This window comes from Rhinichthys klamathensis, unplaced genomic scaffold (genome assembly GCF_029890125.1).
Source record: "Rhinichthys klamathensis goyatoka isolate OS25496 unplaced genomic scaffold, OSU_Roscu_1.1 h1tg000240l_1, whole genome shotgun sequence".
NCBI classification, from domain to species: Eukaryota; Metazoa; Chordata; class Actinopteri; order Cypriniformes; family Leuciscidae; genus Rhinichthys; species Rhinichthys klamathensis.
The window spans coordinates 905,417-931,174 of NW_026606762.1; the positions used below are offsets into that span (position 1 = coordinate 905,417).

Here is a 25,758-nt window from a genome sequence, read left to right on the forward strand (position 1 = left end):
ATGTAATGGGAATAACATGGGAACATGCATAGGATGGGACTGAGAATGTGGAATATGTGAAGCTGGGTCTCCTGTAAGCAAAATGACACTATATTGACACATCCTAGACACGCATGCCAAGATCCCTGAAATCGTCTGGCAGACATTCAAGACAGAAAATGTAGACTAATGACGATGGCAGGAAAACAGCATTGCATATATGTTTTGCGCTGACTTTGGCAAAATGCCTGTGTCTAATATTAGGTTTTTCTGCTCCTGTGAAAAGCAATCTAGAATGTGTAAAAGCTAATGTCAGGGAAAAGATCAAAATCATTAATTACATAAATACTGCCGCTCTTTGGCTGAAGTGTAAAACCATGCAAATGATATTCAGAGTGAGTCTATATTTTCTCTATGCGTGAATATTGATGGCAGTGACACCTCTAATACGGCAGTCTGTAAATATTCTGATAGCATTCTATAAAGCGGTCATTAGTTTGACAGACTTGTATTGAGATATGAGACAAGGAAGGTTGTCAAATATGGATCTTCTATGCTCACAGAAAAAATGCATTCAAAAATTTGGGATTCTCCAAAACCAAAGCTCAATATTTCACATTCATTCTTTTTTCACAGATATTTTACACAACACACTTTGATCACTGTTCATTAAAGGGATAGTTCCCCAAAAATTAAAATCCTTATTACTTATCAATGTAAAGCCGCTTTGGAACAATCTACATTGTTAAAAGCGCTATATAAATGAATATGACTCACTTTCTCACGTTTTATTGCGATAATCCACTTTATACATTTTACTAACTTTGCAATATGTCAAATAACTCATTAATTTGCAACTAACATGTCAACAAACTCTCATTCGAGTATAAGTAGACTTAGAGCTAGTAGAATAAGTTGACATGTACTTGCAAAGTTACTTATAGTCCGTAGAAAGTCTGTTGGAGGAGCATCAAAATAATGTGTTAGCAGATATTAAGGAGACAGTCTACTAATACTCTAATGACTGCTAGTTGACATGTAATGCAAAGTTACTTTCAGCTAGTAGAATGTCTAAAAAGTGCAATACAATACAGTAAGTCAATTGTGGCTACTGTCTACTGTGGTTTCGGACCCCACTGACTTTGACTGTATGGGGAAAAAAATGCTAAAATAAAGATCTTTTAGGTGTTCGACAGAACAAAGAAAGTCATACAGGTTTGGAACAACATGACAGTGAGTAAAAGATGACAATGTTTTCATTTTTTGGGGTGAACTATCCCTTTAAGAGGCTTTTCATCCAGTGACTCACCAGCACTATCATCAACCACTACAAACACTTCACAACGAAAGCTAATCATGTTTACAATAATGCATCTAAAACTATCACAACTTGCTGCTGCAGTCAGACTTAATCATTGCCACACAGTATGAAGATGGTGTATTTATTGATATGATTGTCTTATCCACGCTGACGAAAAATCATTTTTCCTCTTGTAACACGGCTTATTTTTGTGTATTTTCAAGAAATTCAACTCATGTTGATTGTCAAAAACATCTTGGTAAATGAAGCCAGTGATGATTCATAGTGATAATGTCCACAACAACATCTCAATGGCTTTTTCATTTTCATTTTCCATGAGTCCCTGCTTTAAAAGGAATCTTTTGAAATGCAAGCTGAAGCAGGATGGCATCTCTCACTTTGTTCCCTGTGATGTTGAACGTGACACAGTTGTTGGAATAATGGGGCCAGGATTAAGATTTCATCCTTCAGCCTGACACATTGCTGTAGACACTTTCGCAGCTTTGCCGAGCTGTCTTCAGAACCACTGCTGTGGCTCCAGATAATTTTTTTTTTTCCTCACAGTGACTGCTTTGATATGGGAAAAAAACACCAGAGTGGTCTCTCTCCTTGCTTCAAGCGCCCTTTCCTGCTGTGTGACAATTCCCTGCCTAGATTCATTCCAAAAAGTGCCCACTCCCCCCACTCGCATGCACTTTGAACAGCCCAGTCAACCTTCACAATCAGGCCCTATACTTTCAGAATGTCAACTGAAGGCATTGTGCGAAATTATACCCATCCAACACTTCTTAACCCAAAGCCTTCAGATATCAAGCGTAGCATCAGTTCTGGCAGGTCACGTTAGTCAAGCTCGCATCAGCTGACTCTCAGCTGAGTCACGTACCTATAGGAATACGACGCCTATCACTGTATACATATAGAAGCTCCTTCAGTATTATCAGCAGATATCGCGTTTCTCAGGAGCTGATTACCCTCCTCCATCCCCAGCTCCTCCTCTCGTCAGGTCAGGATTTGGCATTCTGATTCCTCTTGAATCAGAATAAATACTCAAATTATGTTGTACTTTAAAATTTTGAATTAATTATATCTGCATACATTCATGTTGGTTCAGTTTTGTTTACCCTAAGGGGGGTTATTGCTTATCCATGCTAGGGAGTCCTCGCCCAGGGGTGCGCTTTTCCGTACAACGAAGTAACTCGATGCTTCACTGCCATAGTGCGACGCATCGGTGAAGAAATCAACTAGCTAGTCACGACTGTTTCCCGAAACCATATTGTCGCAAAGTGGTCATTCAACCACGTTGGTTTATGACATCACGCACGTGGTGGAGTAATAACTTATTTTAATGAAACTGTTTGAGATCGAATTAATGCTAGATGTTTTTATATAAATTACAGACATGGAATCTGAGGAATATTTCAAATTTTTCAAAATTTCGGTTTATTTCCAGATTCAATCATAGGCTCGTTCTTACATAGTAGAGCACGTTCGCACATGCGCAGTCTTCAAAAACGGTGCTTTAAATCTCTTGACAAACTCAAAGACATAAATTACATTTGTATGTATTCTAAATAAAAGACACAGGTTGTACTGAATGCAGGGGCATTTTTATTGTGCCACTATATTATGAGTTTTGTGGCATTTTTATTCATTTTGGAGGCCTTATTACTGGCCAGGCCAATTAATCGGTCTATATTGGTCATTTGCAAAGTATTGACCTTGTCAATAAATAGCGCTCATCTCCTGTTTTCCAATATTTTGGTGAATTGTGAGTGTTTTCTTTAAAACAAAATGGATTCTAATTCAGCAATTTATCTTATTTCCTATCATAAAAGGGTTAGTTTAACCAATAAAAAAATATGTCTGTCCTTATTTACTCATCCAAACCTGTATGACTTTCTTTCATATATTTTCTAAAATTATTTCATTTTTGAACGCTGCCGTTTATGCTTGCCTTTGTATTGTTGCCACTTTGTCCATGCATTTAAAGTCCCCGTGAACCGGAAGTTGCAAACGACTTTTCTCCAGTGTTGTGACGTATTTCCGAGAGAAACGGAATACTAAATGAGGCAAAATAGTGGGCGTGGCTTTTTTTCCAACTAGCACCTGATTGGATCTAGAAAAGTAGGTGTTTTCATTCCGCCTGTCTACTGTCAGTTGGAGGGGCGTGATTATGGATGTTAAGCAGACACCCAAACCGTCAAACCTACGTCATCAGGGAAGGTCCTCCAATGCAGAGGGGAGGGGAAATTTCAGATTTTGATTAAAGATTACGAAGCCAAAAATGTTTTTGTGTGGATTGACTTGCATGGATGAACTGTTCACCACAAAACGATCAATTTAGGCAAACAAAGTAAGTATGGTCAATTTTGAATTCATGGGGACTTTAAGGCCAAAAGTGATTTTGCCAAGTAAGACATGTTCCTGGAACAACATTCTTGTTTAAAAAAATAAACCTAACCCTACTCATAACGTATCCCTAAAGTCTGAGGGAAATGAGAGTTGCTCATTGAGTTACCATTGCTGTAAGCCTCAATTCTGTAAACCTATTCCTCAAATCTGATTGGTTGATTAGAATGTTGCTCCAGGATCAACAAGGATGTTCATCCAGGAACATGTTTTACTTGATAGAAAAAACACTCCTGCGACTGGGTGAAGTACAACATGCCCTTGGAGCAACATTTGTTGATCCTGGAACAACATTCCAATCAACCAATCAGATTTGAGGGACAAGTTTACAGTTTTGTCAAGTTTAGGCTTATAATCAGGGTTAGATGCTTCTACATCAGTGTCGATCCTCTATCATTTACCCCTGATTTTAGGGATAAGTTATGGGTAGGGTCAGGTTTAGGGGTATTAGGGATAGGGTTAGGACTAAATGTTCAAATGGAAAGTTGATCCACAATCAACAAAATATGTTGACCGTAAAATCACAGTAACCACTGAGACTGATAGCCTCAGTCACAGTTAGGTTTCATTGCATCTTTTCCCCCTTTCATGGCTGTATTTTTGTTTTACAGAAGAAAGAAAGTCATACAGGTTTGGAATTACATGATACAATTTTAATTTTTGGGTGAATCTACTCTCTCGGCCACGGCCATTAAAAAAACATTGGTTGACCAGTATTTATAACTGAAATACATTATAACAAAACCAATATTGTAACATAAATATTCCAATAAAGACCTAATCAAGGAGAAAAAAAAGGAAAACTCACTTCAGTCCATTGACCTTGGTTCTGTACCATGAGCATGACGCAGGGGTCAGACTTATTGAGCGTGTCCCGGTCCAACAGGGACTTGCAGCAAACACGCAGCTCCACCTTGGAAACACAAGCAACAGGACCTCCTATGCCTGCCACTGGGGACGTGGCTTCCTGCGAGTCACTCATCCTGACAGAAAGTTGAGTGCGGAGGGTCAGCGGGAGATGGGAGATGGCACTGTCAATCGGGCGATCTTTAAAAGCCTCAGTTTGATTGAAGCAGGACTCTCCCATTCAGGGAGTCTACCTTTTAATGTGACCTTGTGTTGTTTCTTCGTAAAGCAAAAGATGTGAAATGTCACCAAAAAAAAAAAGAATCTGTCAGTTCGACTTAAAGCTCTTTACGGAGAGACATCTCTATATCTGATTCGCTTTAGAGGAGAGCGGGCTGCTGGGAATGGTTCAGATATAAAGGGATCAAATGGGGTGTTGTAAATCAGAGATGTCCATTAGTATTACAACAGGGAAATCCCAGATGAGATCTTCAGTTAACAGCCTCTTCACAACAGACTCCTAAGCAAGAAGTAAGCATGTGAGGGAAAGAAATGTCAGGATGTACATTCTAATGATTTACTTTTAACATCCAGTGAATATCGACTTACATTGAATATAGGGAATACAAGGTAAATAAGTGAAAGTCTCAATTGAAAAACTGTAAGCGAAGAGAAAGAGTAACCCCTGACCAGACGCATGATGTATCGACGAACGCGAAAGCACAGATGATAGAGCAAAACAAAACACCAGTCACGAATTATAACGAGAAATTTTAAAGAGAAATGTCGGAGGATTTCGATGTAAAGAGAAGCTTGAGTTTGTTGCCCAGCTCTATTTGTTTGTTGAGGGTGAGTAAATCATTGGGTCATTTTCATTTTTGGGTGAACTAACCCTTTAAAATCACTACTGCAACTGGGTGAATAACATGCCCCTGGATCAACATCTTTGTCTCCAATCAACAAATTAGATTTGAGGGATAGGTTTACAGTTTATGTCAAGTTTAGGCTTTCAGTCAGGGTTAGGTGCTTCTACATCAGTGTTACTCACATCATTCCCCTTGATTTTAGGGATAAGTTATGGATAGGGTTTGGTTTAGGGGTATAGGGAATACCATTGCCATAAATACGAAGGGACCGTGCACACAGAATGCGTTTTTGCATTCCTCTGCGCTGCTTTTCTATTTTATTTATTTATTTATTTATTTATTTATTTATTTATTTATGTAAACATGAGCTAGATTATTTTGCATCATCTTGCGCATGACGTGGCGTTCTAAACGCGACGCTTAAGTAAAAAAATAAAATAAAATAAAAACGCGCCTCGAGACCTTGCGTTTTTTTTTTTAATTCGACTGCCGATTTGTGCCAAAACAGGTTACGTGTGGATGGCTTCCAGACCAGGCGAATGCGATTTCTCCACGCCAGGATCTTTTTAGACGCTCTGACTAACTTGTCATGTAACTTTGTAATAAACCTCAGGAAGACTATGCAATTTTAAGACCCCCTCCAACCTTTTGTTTTGGATTTCTTTACGGTGTTCAAGCCGATTCCCGCGCCCTATAATTCGTACCCTGCGGTCATATTTCGTCATCACATTACCAATATCATTAATGGTGTGTTTTATGCATTATAGCTACTCAACCTTTAAATGATCAAATAAACAAAAGAGACTAGTAGGTAGGAATATATCAGGCAGCAAAGTGCTCCAGTAGCCTAGTGTGCGCGTGGTTCAGCACCACAGATCGTGGACAGCTCCTCTCACATCTATATCACTTCACTACAAGAACCAACCGAGCCCTTTCAGCACGGTTAGTAGCCTAATGTATCTTACTTGCGTTATACAAGACAATACACAGCTTGTGCCTGAAACATTATTTGATTTGAAGACCCACAAGTTAAACGACACATGAAACGGGCTAACTGTCCCTTGTACTGTATACATTATTTTAGCATGCAACAAGAAAACCAAACTTTTCTCGTTTAACGCGAATAATCTCGTTTAAATGGCGTTATTATAATGGAGTAGCCTGCTATGAAGTAAGTGTTAATAGATTACACTTTAGTCCAACTTGTCTCGCGCGCGCGTCGGTAACGCAACGTTCCACAATCCACTTTATATCCTCTATTACTTGTCAAACTCGCATGAATGTGTGTGTCGATTAAGTAATGCAGTTTATCACCTATTTATTTTACTGCCTACTGCCTTCCGCAAAGACTTGCAATCACTAGCAAGTTCATTCTCACATAGTAAACACCCTAATCGTGTGTCCCTACTCATCATTGACATCGCATGCAAAAAACACAATAATACACAATACATAATACAACATAATAATAATAATAATAATACAAATGACTATAAATAAGAGAGCTGTGTTCTTACCTGCTGCTGTTGCTGCTGCTTCTCTCAGTGTGTATGTGTGTGTGCGAGACACATGCCCACCGCGCGCTAGTTCATGTTACGTTGAAGAGCCACATTGGAGTGAATTAAGCAGCTTCTTTATCCGACACCCTCAGCAGGAGAAATGACGTCAGTTTCGACAAGAATCGACATACCAAGCTTGAATGAATGTGCAGAAATCGTGTCTATATGGGTTATGCCATTTGCTGAATTTTTTTGTTTTGTTTTGTTTTTTAAACACATTTCTATAAAATTCTCAGTCACACCTTATATTAGGTGTCATTAACCACTATTTACTTGCATACAAAAATAATTGTTAGTTACAATGTATACTATTGTGCTCATGTTGAATTGCAAAACACTTGTGCTGCTATTGAGGTGGGATACGGGTAAGGTTAGGGACAGGTTTGGTAGTATGGGTAGGTTTAAGGGAGGGTTATGGTGTAGGGGAAGGGGAAGGGTCAACAGTGTACTTATTAGGCTACAGCTGTAATTACATGTAGGTCATTTTTAGACCTACAATGTAAAAACATGTTGCCTTTATGTGCATTGTATCAAATTATTAATTTAAATGTTAGTACACAGTAGTTAAAGAAACTTTAAATAAAGTGGGAAATTTTAATAAATTGCATGTGCCACTTTTGAGTAATATTTCTGTTTATAAACTTAGGGATACCTAATGAAAATGCAGGGTTAGTGGTAACAGAGTTGACACTGCTATAAACAAAACTATACTAACAATACCATACAAAATCATGGAATCTTGACATTTAAGATACTTCCTTACTCAAATACAGAGGAAACTTTTCCTTCTAGTTTCATGCACTTCCTGAAAGGAATGATCATGTCGTTATGACAGAATTTTACATTTTTTGACTTTTTGATTTCAATATGCGATACAACTTTAAGTCTCTGAACCACTGCTGTGAGTGTTTTTTTTATCGCATTAACTAAGAACATTAGCCACTGATGTTTTATAATCAGAATGTTTACTTCAAATAGTTTTAATGTAATATTTTAATGGGTGAATAATAATTAATTGTTTGGTTGAAAAGAGTGTTATGATATCCTCGAAAATAAATTCCACTTGGATATAAATGTTGTGATTGAATTCAAAGCCATTGATGCGTTGACAAGGCCAGAAAGGCATCTACATTAAACAAGGGAATGCAATTATACCTTTTCATTGTCATTATTAACACATGTGTTACTGAAACACACAAAGGCTCCCATTCTTTGTGGAATGGCTTAATGTCATGTAGCTGTTATCAGGATCTGAGTATAATGTCAGTGTGTGGTGTATCAGCCTGGCCACATGAGCAAGATGTTGAATGCTCAAGAGTTATTGAAATGCTTTTATGCTGTTAGCTGATGCATTCTTTTTTTCTTTTTGATAGCATAATGGCATCGCGCCATAATGGCAAAAGTGGTGAAAATAGCACTGTTAGGCAATTCTTACATAATATTATTATTTTAAGATACCATACAATCTGACCAGGATTCTTTTGTGTGGGATTTTCAAAAAGCACTAAGGTCCAAGAAGCAAATTTGTCTTTATTGCAAATCAGAAGATTGTCATTAGACAAGATGTTGAGATAAATTAGAAATGATATTCCCATTCAATTGGAGGGAGTTTCCTGTCATTTGTTTATTGAGCAGCACGGATGCATGTTGATGTCAGCTAAGCACAAACACCAAGACAGGATATAACATAACTTGGAAATCATTTAAGTTGCAGTCTAAATAGTAGAGCAATTGACATCTTATAGCAGTCTGAAGGCGTACACAGAGGTAAAACCTAAATGCATGCAACAAATGCCACTGTTGTGCTACCAGAACCTTTTTTGGTCCATCCACAATTTTCTTTCTCTTCATTATTGTTATTTGTTTAGATAGGACAGTAGTTTCACTCATAAAAAGAAAGGTTCTTTATTGGTATTTATGGCTCCATGAAGAACATTAAAGGGATACTTTACTTTTTTTTGGAAATAGGCTCATTTTACAACTCCCCCAGAGTTAAACTGTTGAGTTTTACCGTTTTTGAATCCATTCAGCCGATCTCCGGTTCTGGCGGTACCACTTTTAGCATAGCTTAGCATAAATCATTGAAGTGGACAAGACCATTAGCATTTCTAAATAAAAAAAATGACCAAAGAGTTTCGATATTTTTCCTATTTAAAACTTGACTCTTCTGTAGTTACATCGTGCACTAAGACCGACGGAAAATGTAAAGTTGCGCTTTTCTAGGCTGATATGGCTAGGAACTATACTCTCATTCCTGCGTAATAATCAAGAAACTTTACTGCCTTACCATGAGAGCAGCAGGCGTAATGATATGACGCAGCGCCTGAAAATAGTTCCGTTGTGTTGACGGAAGGTAGCCTATTTTCAGGCGCTGCGTCACAAGTTAACTCATTCTACTAACCCGAACCCCGACACCTAACCATAACCTAACAGTCTACTGAAAGTTTACTACAGTCTACTAATACTCTAATGAGAGTTAGTTGACATGTAGTTGCAAAGTTACTTAGTTAGTAGAATGTCTAAAGTGGACTCAAAATAAATTGGAACCTGTTGTTATTATTGTAGTTTTATACACTTAGGTGCAAATAGTATCTGCCACTATTTGCACTAAATATAAATAACATCTAACTACTATTTACACTTATAGTACAAAGAAAGACTGCTATTTGCTCTTAGTGTAAATAAATTCTATCGCTGTTTGCACTTAGTGTAAATAGACACTGACAAAGAACAATGTGTTTTTGAACATTTAAGCATGAAAACCTATTCTATTAGACCCCAAAAACAAAAGTAAGACTTTGTGAAAGGGCATAATATGGCCTCTTTAAGAGCTGTTCCGTGAAAGGTTGGGGAACCTCAAAATGGATCTTTAGTGGCATCGCTGCAAAGAAAAAAACAACAACAACGTTTGGAACCTTTAGAGTGTAGATTGGTCAGGAAGTGAAGTGGGAGAGAGAATGGAATGGGCTTCATCAAATGTAAAGTGCTGTTTGGTTTCTGAAAAATAAGGAGTTGCGGTCTTGTGGCCACTGTGCTGATCATCTTAACCCGGCTCTGCTAATTCAGTCGGCGATTCTAGGAGAACATCAAGAGCCACTCCATCCAGAATCCTGTTGAGAAGGACAAACAGCATGTGACATCATTCAGAGCGGGAACATCTACTTAAATGTACAACATCTTTTTAGATATTTAAACAATTTGGACTGTTTCTCTCCTCAATGCATTAAAAAACCTAATGCTATTTAATTATTCAACTAGAAAAGCATTTTTTTATTATTGAAGCAAAGTGTCAGTAATGGAGTACATGGTGCAAATGCATATGATCATCTTCTAAAAAGCCAAGATTACTTTAAATATGCTGAGGAGGAATATGTTGAATCTATGCAGGTAGGCTAAATGTTTACAAATAGCAGTATTTTTCTATTCAACTAAAAGGGGAAAAACCCGTTTATGCTAAAATGGTTCTTTTACTTCAAGTTTAGCCTTTTTCTTGTATCTGTAACCGTTTCATTGTTGATCTGGAGCTCAGCCATTCAACTAAACACAGTCTGTCAACACACTCTCAACAGGTTGATATCCTTCTTAAATGTCGATACATTTTAGCTGGTTTCCTACCAATCATGTTCTTTTAAAAAACGCACTGTATGTTAAGTGTGTGTAATACTTCTCTCATCTTTTCCATTAAGTGACAGAGATATTGAATTTAGGATCCATATTGTTAGAGATCTAAATTATTACTTGGGTTTATGCATAAACATTCTATGACTTCATCGCTTTTTCATCCTTTTAGCATTGTGAAAGGTTCACACTCTGTCCATTCACAATAGCTACTTTTGGCCTTCATAGACTAATGGCTTTTACTTAAACAAATAGAAGAGACATTGTGTGACTCTAAACTCATTTGTGTATTTCTACCCAGACAACCTCATCACCTGCAAACTGCCACTCAATTACACCCAAATACACACATAAAGATATATAGAGGATTGTGTATTAGCCCACACTGGAACCTGCCGTCATTAAGTCAAGTCAAGTCAAGTCACCTTTATTTATATAGCGCTTTTTACAATACAGATTGTATCAAAGCGCTTCACAGTGATAACATGAAAACAATATAACAAAGTTTGTTTCTAAAAGAAATTGCGTCAACGTCCACCTTAAGTAAGGCAGATCAATAATATTATTGAATATTAAATGTCCCCAACTAAGCAAATCAAAAGCCAAGCCAACAGTGGCAAGGAACCAAAACTCCATCAGGTGACAGAATGGAGAAAAAAACCTTGGGAGAAACCAGACTCAGTCGGGGGGCCAGTTCTCCTCTGACCAACGAAGGAACAGTGCATGATTCGGGCAGCATTACAAGTCAGATTGGATCGGAACATTTAGAGTATTTTTTGGAAGTCCAAGTATGCACGCCGGTCTTAAGACGAGTTGTTGAGGATCAGTGCCGTCCACCATAGAGAGTCCATATCGCCCGTGCTGAGTCGTCACTTCACAGGCTTTGTGATTGGAGCATCTGAAGTCTCCGTGAGAGGCTGGATACAAACTGGAGCTGACGAACGCCATTTTCTCGGGACTCGCGTCCCGAGATAACAGCAGAAAAGCAAAGGGAAAATAATTAGCGTAGCTGCTGTTCATAATGATGATTTCCATAACACAGGCGTAAATGATAAAACATGAAGACAGTGACTCTTGCGTCCCAAAATCACCCCCCTCCGTCCCCCACTCAACTCAGCCTTGCTTACTGACCTCTACGTCCCTCCTGCTGCTGAGACCTAACCACAATCTCACAATCTCTCCGCAACCCAACCATACGCACCAACCCGTTGACTAAGGCTGTCGAGCCCCACTGGTGCGTGAATAGGCAGTTTCAGTGGACAACGGTTCCGTATGGCATACCACCTACCGCAACACAATATCTGCCCAACCACCCGTCATTCACTCAATATACACAGGAACGTAATGACTGCAAATACTATGCAACCTACAGATAACCTACAGTCTCTTCAAGTTTTATAGTATTAAATCCATTTGATCTGATTCAGCAGTATAATAAAAGGTAAGCATTATGTAAATGCTTGGCTATAGAGATGCGTCTTTAATCTAGTTTTAAACTGGGACAGCGAGTCAGAGCCTCGAACAATATCAGGAAGGCTATTCCAGAGTTTAGGAGCTAAATGTGAGAACGCCCTCCCTCCTTTAGTCGACTTAGATATCCTAGGAATGACCAGAAGCCTCGAATTTAGTGATCTTAAAGAACGCGATGGATTGTAGGGCGATAGAAGGTCCATTAAATACACAGGAGCTAAACCATTTAGGGCTTTATAGGTCAGTAATAGTACTTTGTAATTGATACGGAACTTGATAGGTAACCAGTGTAGAGATGATAAAATCGGTGTTATATGATCATATTTTCTTGACCTAGTAAGAACTCTAGCGGCTGCATTTTGCACTAACTGTAGCTTGTTTATTGAAGATGCAGGACAACCAGCTAATAAGGCATTACAGTAATCTAGTCTCGAGGTCATGAATGCATGAACTAACTTTTCTGCATCGGAAACAGATAGCATGTTACGTAATTTAGCAATGTTTCTAAGATGGAAAAAGGCTGTTCTTGTAACATATGAAATATGATTTTCGAAAGACAAGTTGCGGTCTAGTATAACTCCCAGGTCTTTTACCGTAGAGGATAAAGTAACAGGACATCCTTCTATATTAAAGTTGTATTGTAAGTGGTTTTGTGGATAGTTTTTTGGACCAACAAGTAATACCTCCGTTTTATCTGGATTTATAGCAGGAAATTATGCGTCATCCAGCATTTTATATCTTTAAGACACTCTGTCAATTTTGATGAGTTAGTGTTTTCATCTGGCCGTGATTAAATATATAATTGAGTGTCATCAGCATAACAGTGGAAATTAATTCCATGTTTTCTTATAATATTACCAAGTGGCAGCATATATATTGAGAATAGCAGAGGGTCTAACACCGATCCTTGCGGCACTCCATATTCTACTGACGTTATCTTCGATTTTTCCCCATTTAAACAAACAAAATGGTAACGGTCTGATAAATACGATCTGAACCAGCTTAATGCCTGTCCCTGAACACCAGTGTAGATTTGTAGTCGATCCAAGAGTATTTTATGATCGATAGTGTCAAACGCAGCACTAAGATCGAGTAGAACTAATATTGAGATACAGCCTTGGTCAGAAGCTAAAAGTAAATCATTTGTAATTTTAACTAGCGCAGTTTCTGTGCTATGATGCGGTCTGAATCCTGACTGAAATTTTTCATATATATCATTTTCTTGCATGAAAGAGCACAATTGAGCGGACACAGTCTTTTCTAGTATTTTAGACATAAATGGAAGATTTGAAATCGGTCTGTAATTTGCTAAGTTATTTGGATCTAATTGCGGTTTCATAATGAGAGGTTTTATAACTGCCAGCTTGAATATTTTTGGAACATGACCTAAAGATAAAGACGAGTTAATAATATTAAGAAGAGGCTCTTCCACTACAGGTAACACTTCTTTCAGAAATTTAGTTGGTATTGGATCTAATAAACATGTTGTTGGTTTAGATGCAATGATAAGTTTATTTAGCTCTTCCTGTCCTATAGTTTTAAAGCGGTGTAGTTGTTCTTGAGGGGCCATAATTGAGGCTGAATCATAAGACACCATAGAGGATTGTACATTTACAATTGTGTTTCGGATGCTTTCTATTTTCTCATTGAAGTAGTTCATAAAATCATTACAGCTATTCTGTAACGGAATAATTTGCTCTGGTGATGTCTGTTTGTTTGTTAGTCTAGCCACGGTGTTAAATAAAAACCTTGGATTATTTTGGTGATTTTCTATTAGTTTGCGGAGATGCTCAGCCCTGGCTGCTTTTAGAGCCTTTTTATAACGTGACATACTGTTTTTCCACGCAATTCTAAAGACCTCTAAATTAGTTTGTTTCCATTTACGCTCTAGGTTACGAGTTTCTCTCTTGATAGCATGCGTAGCACTGTTGTACCATGGTGCTTTAGTTTTCTCTCTAACCTTTTTTGATCTAATTGGTGCAACAATATCTAATGTACTAGAGAAAATGGTGCTCAAACTGCTAGTCATTTCCTCTAGTTCATCTGTTTGTTTGGGTTCTCTGAGCAGCTGAGATAGATCAGGTAAGCTATTTGAGAATCTATCTATAGTGATTGGAAGGATTGTTCTGCCTGGTCTATAACGTGGCGCAACATGACAAATTTCAGCAGTGCGTATTATACAAGTTACCATGTGATGATCGGTGAGATCGTCACTTTGCGGTATAATATCTATATCGGTTAGATTGGTTCCATATGATATAATTAAATCTAGTGTATGATTTAGACGATGAGTGGGACCACTGACATTCTGCTTGACCCCAAAGGAGTTTAATAAATCTGTAAACGCAGTCCCTAACGCATCGTTTGTGTTATCTACGTGTATGTTAAAATCTCCAACAATTATTGCTTTATCGGCATTGACCAATAGATCTGAGAGAAAGTCTGCAAACTCTTTTAGGAAATCAGCATATGGCCCTGGAGGTCTATATACAGTAGCCAAGGCTAGAGATAATAGGGATTTCTTTCTTACATCTAAGAGCGTAACGTTTAGGACAAGTACTTCAAACGAGTTAAACCTGTGACCTGTTTTCTGAGTAACATTAATAATATCTCTATAGATTGTTGCAACACCGCCGCCACGACCGATCAGACGGGGCTCATGTTTATAACAGTATCCTGGCGGGGTAGACTCATTTAGACCGAAATACTCGTTTGGTTTAAGCCAGGTTTCAGTAAGGCAAAGTACATCGAAGCTATTATCTGTGACCATTTCATTTACAATAACCGCCTTAGGTGTGAGCGATCTAATGTTTAGAAGACCTAGTTTTAGAAATTGTTTTTGTTCACTGATATTTAGATTTTCAGGTTTAATTACAATAAGATTTTTTCTAGATCCTACAGTGGATTTATTATTTGGCCTCACTAAACGAGGAATAGACACAGTTTCTATATAATGTTCTACACTACTTATATCAATTAAATTGGCACAGCAAAGACTGCTATTTGGAATTTGATTTTCTAGTCATACGGTGTGTAACGTATTGGAGATGTTGTCTGACAGAACAGCCGCTCCGATTCTGCTGGGGTGCAGGCCATCAGCACGGTAGAGCCTAGGTCGCTCCCAGAACAGATTCCAATTATTTACAAAGAGCAGTTTTTGTTCATTACACAATGACATTAACCATTCATTTAGTGCAAATAATCTACTGAACCTTTCCTGTCCTTGTCGGTACGTGGGAAGCGGTCCAGACATGATGGTCGTTGCCTCAGGCGCCGTGCTGCGTACCGTCTCGATCAGGCTCCTGTAGTCCTTCTTCAGAACCTCCGTCTCCCGCAGCCTGATATCGTTTGTTCCAGCGTGAAGCACCACAGCTCCGACGTGCTCTTCACCGTTCAGGATCTCGGGAACCTGTGCGGCGACATCAAGAACACGAGCACCAGGAAGGCAGTGAGTGCGCACCTTACCCTTACCTGAGGTAGCGCGGACATGACGGACCATGGAAGTGCCGATGATCACGGCGCCGTCGCGTTCTGACTCGCGAAGAGGGGAGAAGCGGTTCCGGGTGGAGATCTCGAAGACCGGGAGGGGCGGAGAGGTTCTTGCTCTGGTCCTGGCTCGTGTCTTCCGCTGTGGGATCACCCAGGGTCCATGGTGTTGGGTTGGTGCCGGAGTGAATGATGCCAGAGATGATCGCGTCCTCCTGGGCAGAGAAACGCACGGAGTAGACGAAGTCGGAGTCAAAAAGTTACTAACCACTGACTTGTGTGCATCGGCGCGTGAAGTTTCAAGCGCTGATCGCCGATCCCGCAGCTCGGCTTGCCTCTCTAGCAGACCACGGATCTGTTTCTCCACCGATTCCAGTTCCAATCGTACCGAAATCAGTTCGAATGTGTCCTCACCTGCACTCAGAGGTAACGTTAGACACACATCTGATATGTTCGCCATAACAGATGAACAGTAGATTAGTAGTGATACTACCAATATCACTAGTAATTTAGGACTGAAATGCCGGATATAACCTGTATCCTTTCAGTGAAACGGGTGTAAAATCAGACGGTCAATAGGCGCGAGGCCACGCGTGAAATGCTAGCGGACTAAAGGCTAGTAGCCGAGATTCGCAAAGTTGGGTCTAAGTAGCGATATCAAAGCAATCCGATTGTTTTTTATAAGGAATAGTATCGAGGATAAGTTCCCATGATATAAAAATAGAAAGTGCTTGTTTATAAATTACATTACATTCATTTGGTTTCTATTTCGTGTAGCTATTTCTTTGTGTTCAATGTCAATTATCATTAAATGTAGCGTATACACAGCTAAAAGCCAAGGAGAGTGAAATGGGGCGCTAGTCTCACGAACGCTAGTACGCCTATACAGCCATGATCAGGATTTTTGTTAATACGTTCAATTTCGGTTTGTTTTTCACCAAACCCTACCGTATACGGTATACCCCAGAACATTTAAAATATACAGCACGTGTCGCCAGGCTGAGTAAATGATGACTTAATTTTTATTTTAGGGTGAACTATCCCTTTAAGGTTCTATGTAGCACTTTCAACGCATTTGTTCTTTATGGAATTTTATTGAGTTCTACTTGCGCAGTTAACGTTCTCTCAGAGCTAACGTTCCGTCAAGGTTCTCTCAAAGTTATGAACAAAAGTTCTTCCAAAAACAAAATGTTTGTACAAAGTTGTTGTAGCCTATTAAATATTCTTAAAACATTACCAGAAAAAAAAAAAAACTTTATTTAGGCCTATAGGCTACATCATGGATCGTCTTTTTCTGCAATGTTTTAGTTTGACGTTCGTCTAACAATTTTTTTAATGTTACTGTTTCAGATTGTAGCTACAGAGAACATTCAAAGTAACATTCCCATAATGCTTGAAGAAAATTGAATGTTGAAAATTGAATGTTTCGTTCGCAAAACTAAGAAAAACGTGTTTCGTTTTTTTTTAACTGGACATTTTGAATTTTCAGCATTTAGAAATAAGGTTTTCATAACTTAACGGAAACGTTAGCAAAACGTTCTTAGATCATATATTTGTCCTTTTGAGTTAGTCGAACCACCATAATAGGCTATACTGTTTTCAGAACCATTTGTCCTAAGAATGGACTATTTAATGTTTATTGTTGCTACCATTCTCCAGTATTTGAATGAGTGGTCTAAATCAAGTCTTTCCACCACTGATTCAGAAATCAAGGGTAACTACAGGACACATTCTCCATTTCTTATGTAACCTCATACGTGATTATCTCCCCACTCATCTCTCCTGCAGGTCAAGATATTTTTGGTTTATTGATCCGTGAAATGTAGGGTTTCATAGAAAAATCCCAATGGTTCATTGATTGTGGACAGTCCCAGTTATAACAGTCCCTTTACTTCCCTTATAATTGATTTAGACCACTTCACCTTCAGTTTCAGTTCAGCAGCACTACTGGGACATAATGAACCATTACCCAATTATTATCGTTTCCTCACTAAAACAGTCACTAAAGCTTCCGAGTGCAAAAGCCTCAGAGAAACAAGTTGATAAAACAGAGGTTACGCAATACAAATAAAGATAGCACCAAAACACAGTCCTGGCAGGAACCGAGTAAAGATACAACTCACACACCACATATAGATATGATGTGGGAATGCAATGTTTGCATAATACACCCACAGCCCATTCATCCACCAAAAACCTCCACTGGACACCATGACATCACTCCAGGACAGAGTATGCTGGCATTTCTAAACATGAATTAAAACACCAGGTAACTGATTTGTATTTCCATCATGAAGACAAATTCCACACTTAAACTGTGCTGACAGATGTTAATCAAGGCTTCACCTCAGGTTACAAACACAATATGCAAATCCAGCAGCTATGACAAATCCTTAAAGGCATAGTTAACCCCAAAATGCAAATTCTGTCATTTTCACACCCTCAGGTCTGTTCTGTGGAACAATATATTATGTAAGAAATGTCTGTTTTTTCCATCCATACAATGAAACCAATGGTCTCCAATGTTGCTTGGTTCCCAACAGTCTTCAAAACATCAGTGTTCTGCTGAAGAAATGCAGAGATATGGAATGTCACAAGGGTGAGTAAATGACAAAAAATTAAACATTTTTGGGTGCATGATAGTCTCACTAGCACAGGCCTGTGAACATAATACACTGTCCTGACTCTGATCTGTCTAATGACCACTGGAAGAGTGCAACCTCTGGTATGTATGTGCACCGTTCATATTTATAGCAGCTTAAAACAAGACAGCACCTATCAGATTTCTCTAGATAAAGTTATCGCTGAACTATGCCATTAACAAACCACAAAAAACTTCAGAGCAAAGGTAGGTAAACACTGCCATCTCCTGGAGAACTAGTAGCATTCTCACTCACCTCAGTTTATACAGCACTTGCCAAAAATGTTGTTCGGTCAATCATATTACTTAGTTGTACTTGAAGTCACGTATTTGTGATGTAATGACACATGCGGACAATTTTACCCAAGTTTAATTTTTCCCCTCATATGTATAAAAACATATTTCTCATTTTGATTGTTTAATCAAACTTGTAAGGTCAGAAATACCCCCCCCCCCCAGACATTACTTTTGGCCACTACTGTATTTGGAAGATACTTTTGTGATAGATTCAGTTTGTACATTTTATCAGAGTCTGTTCAGTAGCAATTAAACCAATGACTTGAGCAATGCTGGGAAGGCACTTAAACATCCTCCACAAACCAGACGTCTACATTATATAAAGGTTTCCAAGAAATGACTCCAAAGACAAAAGATTTTTTAGACATTTATTTTGACAGTTCCTTACAAATCAACGTTTATTTCTTCTTTTCGACGTCCTGCTCGGCGGCCTCCTTTGCCCTCTTGGCACGGATGCCGAACAGACGGGCATTGGCACGGGCCATACGCAGGCTGACGAAGGCCTGGAAGTTCTTCTCCTCCTCGGAGATCACGCGGGCCTTCTCTTTCGGGAAAAACTGCAGAAAACAACGACACTTCCTCAGTTGTGGCAAAACACTACATTATATATGAAGAACTATAACATTATAAAAAAAAACAAAGGAAAGAAAATCCAATTTCCACACATTACTCGCTGATTCTTTAGCCAGTAAACTGACATATGAAACAGCCAGAAAAATCTAATGTTTAGAAAATGGAACAAAGCCTTCAAGTCAAGATATTGAGAAGATTTTTTTTTGTATAATTTTTATTGAGTATCATACGTGATGCTTTTATGGATCACATAGTATAAATATAGGAGAATATGGAGCACATACAGAAAAAAAGTCATTCAAGGAATGCAATTTGGTAAAGTTGCTGATATTTATACAGCCAAGAAGAAAATATTGATAGCTTGCAAAACAATGAGATATTTATACGAGTATAGCAGACTACTTTGATCAAATAAACAAAACCAGTAACCACTCTATATCTCCCAATAATATGTCTTGCTACAGAGGTGTCAAATCCTGCTCCTGGAGGGTCACTGTCCTGCAGAGTTCAAGTCCAACCCTTATTACACACCTGAACCCAGCTAATCAGGGTCTACAAAGACTCAATAGAAACGTCCAGGCAAGTGTTGGAGCTAAAATCTGCAGGACGTTGGCTTTCCAGGAGCAGGATTGGAAGATATTTAAATGCTTAGTTGTAGATGTAGTTTTTATTGTGGGGGGCAAAACATAATGCAACGATAATGATTGAGAGATGAACAAATAAGCGTTCCACAAAAGCCTAATGGATCTAGTGTTGTCAAATACAATACTGAAATATCTGAAACTGTTCCAATACTTATTTCCCGCAGTATCGATACACAATACCTGCTGCTCTTTCTCGCTCCCTTCACTCCCAACACACACCCTCCTCCTTTCACTCACTTTTCTTATACGCTTCGGCAGAATAGTGTTGGGGTCACAGGGCCTGAATTTCAGCAAACTGTTCATTTCATTTGTATCTTTATTCTATTGTATTTGTGCTGCTACTTATAGGCATGGTTTCACAGATAGGGCTTAGATTAAGCCAAGATTAGGTCTTAGGGCATTTAAATAAATTTAATTAACTTGCCTTAAAGAAAAAATTACTGGTGTGCATCTTGAGACACAACAATGGCACAGATATAAGGTAATTTGTTTATTTGAGTGCCCTTGTGCTGTGTAATCCATTGCAACAAAATTGAAAACATAACAGGTGACCAATTACCATTAAAATGATCTCGCCTAAATGTTTGCTCAATGTTTATGAATAAAACCCTAAATTAAAATCTGTTTGCCATTTGAAGTGATCGTGGCTCTTCAGAAGACTAGGATTAAACCGCTCGATTGATATTACTATTATGCGTCAAGTACTTTTTGAAGCTTGAAAAAATGTATTCCCCTAGAATCTTAATGGATGAAAAAAGTCCATGGCAGTTTTTCCCTGTGGTATCAAATGCAATCGAATAATTAAGCATGGGTTAGAGTTAGGTATTACAGTTAGAAATTACAGTATTGTGACAACACTAAACAGATCATATTTTTCTAAAGTCTCTTGTTGTTAATATTGACATTTTACTTAAAATAAATAAAGATTTCGGATTCAATATATGCACCAGGACTTTAAAAAAAAGAATCGTACAGTAGACTTTATATGGTTAAAAGATACGTACGTTTTTGATGGGCATGACAGGTCCAGTGAGCTGTGTGGCCATCTTAATCTCCTCCTCCTACACACAAAAAAGCAGCAAACAGTCAAAAGACCAACAAAAAAAAACAAAAAGGAGAATTATAGTTGAATAGTATGCAGTCATCAGCTAAAAAAGGGTTCAAAAGTCATCAAGGATGTGCAGAGATTCCGGAGAAAGTGTCATCACTTGACTGCAAACACTGAAGCGCTTCTCTATGACAGTAAAACTAAATGAACTGAAGTAAGCCACTTACAGTGCTGTCTCCCTTCTTGGGTGCAGAAGCCTTCCTCGGGAAGATGATGAGTTTGGAGCGGTACACCTTCAGCCTCTGAACGTTGGACTGCAGAGACTCTGTGGATCGGTTACGCCGGCGAGGGTCAACGGCGATGCCAATGGTGCGGGCCACCTTTTTGTTGATTCCTGCTGCCTGTATGGGCAGATTACGGTGTAACAGACATGTGAGACGTGATAATGCTGGAACAGCCCTGATACTCAAACAGAGTCAAGAACAGTCATCAGCGAAAAGGGTTCGTGGATCATCAAGGAAGTACAGCGATTCCGGAGAATTGTCATCATTTGACTGTCTGAAATGACTGCAAGTGCACTTTATGAACAAGCAGACAGATAGAACTACATAACAGTTGAAGAGATAGTTCACCCAAAAACATCGTACATATTTACCATCTATGTATGCGTGTGGATTAGATGTCGAAGGATTGATCAGTTTTGCAGATTAATTTCTCATGCAGTTTTTGCGTCCAATGCTGGAGTGGCTGAGAAGGGTCCAGTACTAGAGCGGCCTCTAGAGGCGAAATCACTGCCATCTTGTGGTGTTTGTTTTGACACATGAGGCTGTGCGCTACACAGAGCAGCACACTTCAGATGCAGACTTAAAACAGACAATGAATTGGTATGTATACAATACAGTACATGAGTTGACTAGATGCTGCATTAGTAGAGAAATAGCAGTGCGTTTGCCATCGACGCGGAGAGAACGCTAACATTAGTACCTTAAGCAGTTAAAATAATGTGACAAACACACGCAAGTCTGACCCAAATGTTTAATGTCACGATTGTTGCCACCTATTGCATTAGTTTATATCCAGCTGGTCACTTTTATAGTCGTTATGCAGCAAAATTGCATATTTAAAGCTAGTGACGTGAGAAAGCAAATTGATACATTTATGCAGCCGATAGAAACAACATGGTTACTTTTCTGAAATCCAATGGAAATATCAGAGAATTTCAAAATGAAAATATTAAAAAATAATACATACTTATTTTGATTAGATAATCAAGTGTTCTGTAATAAAGGCAAATTAAGTGAGTATACATTTAATATACATGTGTAATTTCAATGTTCTGTCCTTTGTGTTGATATTTAAAGGTAAGCATCTGTAAGCATGACTGTTTGAATTTAAATGAAATGGTAACGCTTTACAATTAGAGTCCATTTGTAAAATTAAGGTTAACATTTTTCAGTTTGTTAATTTCAACATTTACTAAAACATTTTAAAGTTGCATCTCTTAAAGTTAATGCAATATGAACTTACATGAATGATCAAGGTATAATTAATAAAAATATTTGTAAAGTACAGTAAACTTGCATGGTTAAGTAATGTTTTTATTGTGTGTGCGTTTTACTTTTGTATAAAAGCATAGGCATTTTAAAAGCTATAGGTTGATTAATCGGTTATCAGCTAGCGATGTCCGACCCTGTAAAATCCAGTATCGGTCGACCTCTAGTGTGGATCATTGTTTGAACGAAACCAAAGCCTAAATCAAATCTGCTTATCATAAAATTATTGCATCTCTTCACAAGAATTGGATTAAACCACTCGATTCAGTTAGAATAATTTTACGACGCCTTTAGGACCTTTTAAGTTTTGGTTATCTGGACTTTTCAACGGAGAGAGAGACACCTCAGAGGTTTCATTAAAATATTTCCTGATTTGTGCTTGCTTATGAGTTTGGAATAACATGAGGTTGAGTAGACACAATTTTAATTTTTAGGTGAACTAAATCTTTAAGATCTAGCACAACTGGGCACCAAAGTTACCTTCAACTCCTCCAGGGTGAAACCACGTCCGGCACGGATCTTGTTGTGATACCGGATGGTTGGACACCTGACTATGGGTCGCAGAGGTCCAGAAACTGGTCTTGGAGCAATACGCCGAGCCTTTGCCTGACGGGCCTTACGTCTGAGGAAAAAGCAGCATTTTTATAAACTGGCACTTTCCATAATAAAACATTAAGACATTTGTCAGCCCAAACTTGTTACCTGCGGAGCTTTCTGGCGGGCTGGTTGAACCAGGTGCGCACTCTCTTCTGCCAGTCTTTGTGAAAGTGAGGGTTCAAAATCATGCCATTCCGGCTGGGAGCCATGGTTGTTCACTCCTAATGCAAAACAAATGTCATAACAATAAGCATGCAGCTCCCTGGTCACATTTAACTTACTTCTACCAAGATTAATTAAAGCTTTGCGCTGTCGTTTGGTTCTAGAAAGAACTGCAGGTTCAGGAAAGCTATTAGAACATCCTTGCAAATATTGTAAAAGTCAAACGCACAAGCGAAGACACTCCATATGAGCTAAGCTAGTGCCTGACGAAGTGTCGTACATGTGGAAGAAGGCGCAAAGAAAACAGCTCAGGAGAAAACGACAGTAAACACGCATATGGAAGTCTTATGCGGAGTCGTTTATTTAGGTATTTAAACAGTTGACTGGTTCATGAGCGGAGGTTTAACATTACAAATAGTAATTGAAACGTGAGTGTGGAGCTGCAACACGGTACCGTGTCCTAAAATGATCTTTTTTCTCTCTCAAGAAAAGAAAACACCAACAATACAGACTGGTACACATGTAAAACAAAGCACATTTTAATGTTGGACTATTTAAATTACTAAACAACAAAGAGATACTGAGGATTAAAACGGATAAACTTGATGTTTAGCCGGAATAAATGCACATACCGTCTTTAGCGGAAAATGGCTGAAAGGGAAAAGGAAATGACAACGCAGGGTTATATGGGAAGTGAAGAAAAGAGCCAATAGCAACGTCCAACGCGCCAGTCAACCGGAAGTATGAAGCCGGATCTTGTTGCGACAAATTAGCACGTGGATGGGACGTAGATTAAAAGTTCGACAACGGATAGTTTTATCATTTTAATGTTTAGACAATTCTACAACTAATAGTTGCTATCGGACTACCATAGGCTCTGGCGCATGATCGTGAATGTAAAGTCGTTAATTTGATGCGTAAACGCAATTTTTTTTTTTTTTTTTTTTTGCAGAAGTAGATAGTAACGTTAGGCTAACGGTTAAAAGTTTGGAAACATTAGCATACTATTTTTAATATTTTTGAAAGAAATCTCTTATGCTAATCAAGCCTGCATTTATTTGATCAAAATAATATATTATTAATAATAAAATATTTTAATATTTAAAATAATGGTTTTCTATTTTAATATACTTTTAAAATATAATTTACTTCTGTAATGTAAAGCTGTATTTTCAGCCTCATTACTCCAGTCTTCAGTGTCCTTTAGAAAGCATTCTTATATGCTGATTTATTATCAATGTTGGAAACAGTTGCTGCTTAATCTTTTTTTTTTCTTTTTTTTGGAACTTGTGATACTTTTTCAGGATTCATGGATGAATAAAAAGTTAAAAGAGCAGCATTTATTCAAAAATAGAATTATTTTCTAACAATATAAAAGTATCACTGAATACAAATATTAATTTCTTTCAAAAAAAGACAGAAAAAAAAATTACTGACCCCAATCTTTTGACCGGTAGTAGTGTATAGTTACAAAATATTTCTATTAAAGTAAATGCTGTTCTTTTTTAACGTTTTATTCATCAAAGAATCCTGCATCACAGGTTCTAAAATAAATATTAAGCAGCAAAAACTGTTGATAATAAATCAGCATATTAGAATGATTTCTGACGGATCATGACAGACTGGAGTAATGATGCTGATGAAAATTCTACATATTTATATTTTAAAGTATATTAAACAAGAAAAGCATAGATTGTAATAATATTTCACAATATTGTTTTGCTTCCTTTTTGACCAGTGCTGTGTTATATATAGGGGAAACCAGGGATGGTTGTAACATCGGGAGAGTTGTAACACCATCAATTCCACCAATTAGGGATAGAAGTCATATGATCATTTCAGTAATTTCCTACTTCTTCCCCGATCCAGCATGATAGTCAAGACTGGAAACAGGGCATATGCAGAATACATAGACTAAATTACAGAGACTATATTTTGTTTAGTATCTGTACTATTGCAGATAAAATTGTATAACTTATATTAGATTAAATAGTAGTTTCTTAGGCAATATGTGATGCATTTCCCCCCTGCTAATTTCAAACCACTATGCTAATACGGCTAGCTAAACATTGGCTGACAGGGGTGGGGTGCGTTGTAACACTTATTTAAAAAGTGTTACAACCACCCCCTTACTAAGAATATAACTAAGGATTTTCTTGATTTTAATGTTTTTAAAGAATGACTAGGGCATGGAAAAGAAAGACTGACAGATGTGTCTCTGCCAGTGTTTTAAATAAAGTAATTTGCATGGAGCCATTTAACAACTCAAAGCCAAAGAAGGTTTGGGTGAAATGCGCCCTATGCAGTTTCTGGGCCCATCAAGCCTGCACTCCAGGGTTACCAGCATCACACACATTAAGAATATACATACACACACACACACTCACACTGACATGATGTTATTTGTTTTTAGACTTAAATATGTACAAAGATGTTCTTTAATCTGGTACACTGTAGTAGTGTTTATTAAAGGGGTCATTGGATGCCCATTTTCCAAAAGTTTGTAACATACTTTAGTTAAAATTCCTCAATGGTTGTGTAAAACAACAGCCTTTTTACCGCCTCAAAAACAGCTCTGTTCACAGCGACCCGTTTCGGTGCATGTCTCTTTAAATAATAATGAGCAACTAAATATAATATATATACTGATTAATACATAAAATAAATCAACTATTCAAAGTAAAACTAATAATGGAAAAAAATATATAAT

At 38.0% G+C, this 25,758-nt stretch overlaps 2 protein-coding genes and 2 non-coding genes across 4 annotated transcripts in view; all 4 read right to left on the reverse strand.

Moving 5' to 3' along the window:
- cpne7 (copine VII) overlaps positions 1 to 7,033 on the reverse strand; it is a 57,760-nt gene extending 50,727 nt beyond the window's left edge. The window contains exons 1-2 of the mRNA XM_056265828.1: positions 6,918 to 7,033; positions 4,497 to 5,051 (exon numbers count right to left, since the gene is read on the reverse strand). Of these exons, the coding sequence (XP_056121803.1) occupies positions 4,497 to 4,775 (279 nt within the window). The 5' untranslated portion in view covers positions 4,776 to 5,051; positions 6,918 to 7,033. The remainder of the gene's footprint in view (positions 1 to 4,496; positions 5,052 to 6,917) is intronic.
- Positions 7,034 to 18,825: 11,792 nt separating this feature from the next.
- On the reverse strand, positions 18,826 to 23,816 carry rpl13 (ribosomal protein L13). Its single transcript, XM_056265829.1, has 6 exons — positions 23,681 to 23,816; positions 22,992 to 23,107; positions 22,770 to 22,911; positions 20,964 to 21,137; positions 20,693 to 20,749; positions 18,826 to 19,028 (listed from the first exon to the last, which is right to left on the reverse strand). Exons 2-6 carry the CDS (start codon positions 23,093 to 23,095, stop codon positions 18,870 to 18,872), a joined length of 636 nt encoding a protein of 211 aa, XP_056121804.1. The 5' UTR covers positions 23,096 to 23,107; positions 23,681 to 23,816; the 3' UTR covers positions 18,826 to 18,869.
- Positions 20,814 to 20,895, reverse strand: LOC130100389 (small nucleolar RNA MBII-202). Its single transcript, XR_008808861.1, has one exon. It is a non-coding gene; the product is annotated as a small nucleolar RNA MBII-202 (small nucleolar RNA).
- Positions 21,207 to 21,285, reverse strand: LOC130100386 (small nucleolar RNA MBII-202). The gene has a single exon (XR_008808858.1). It is a non-coding gene; the product is annotated as a small nucleolar RNA MBII-202 (small nucleolar RNA).
- Positions 23,817 to 25,758: the final 1,942 nt, after the last annotated feature.

What these genes read in the sequence shown, in the direction of transcription:
- rpl13 (XM_056265829.1), bottom strand. Translation starts at nt 23,095, where the DNA reads ATGGCTCCCAGCCGGAATGGCATGATTTTGAACCCTCACTTTCACAAA. An exon ending in CCCGCCAGAAAGCTCCGCAG is followed by an intron (nt 22,912 to 22,991) that starts GTAACAAGTTTG and finishes CTTTTTCCTCAG; the next exon opens with ACGTAAGGCCCGTCAGGCAA. An exon ending in CTGTCATGCCCATCAAAAAC is followed by an intron (nt 19,029 to 20,692) that starts GTACGTATCTTT and finishes TGTTTTCTGCAG; the next exon opens with TTTTTCCCGAAAGAGAAGGC.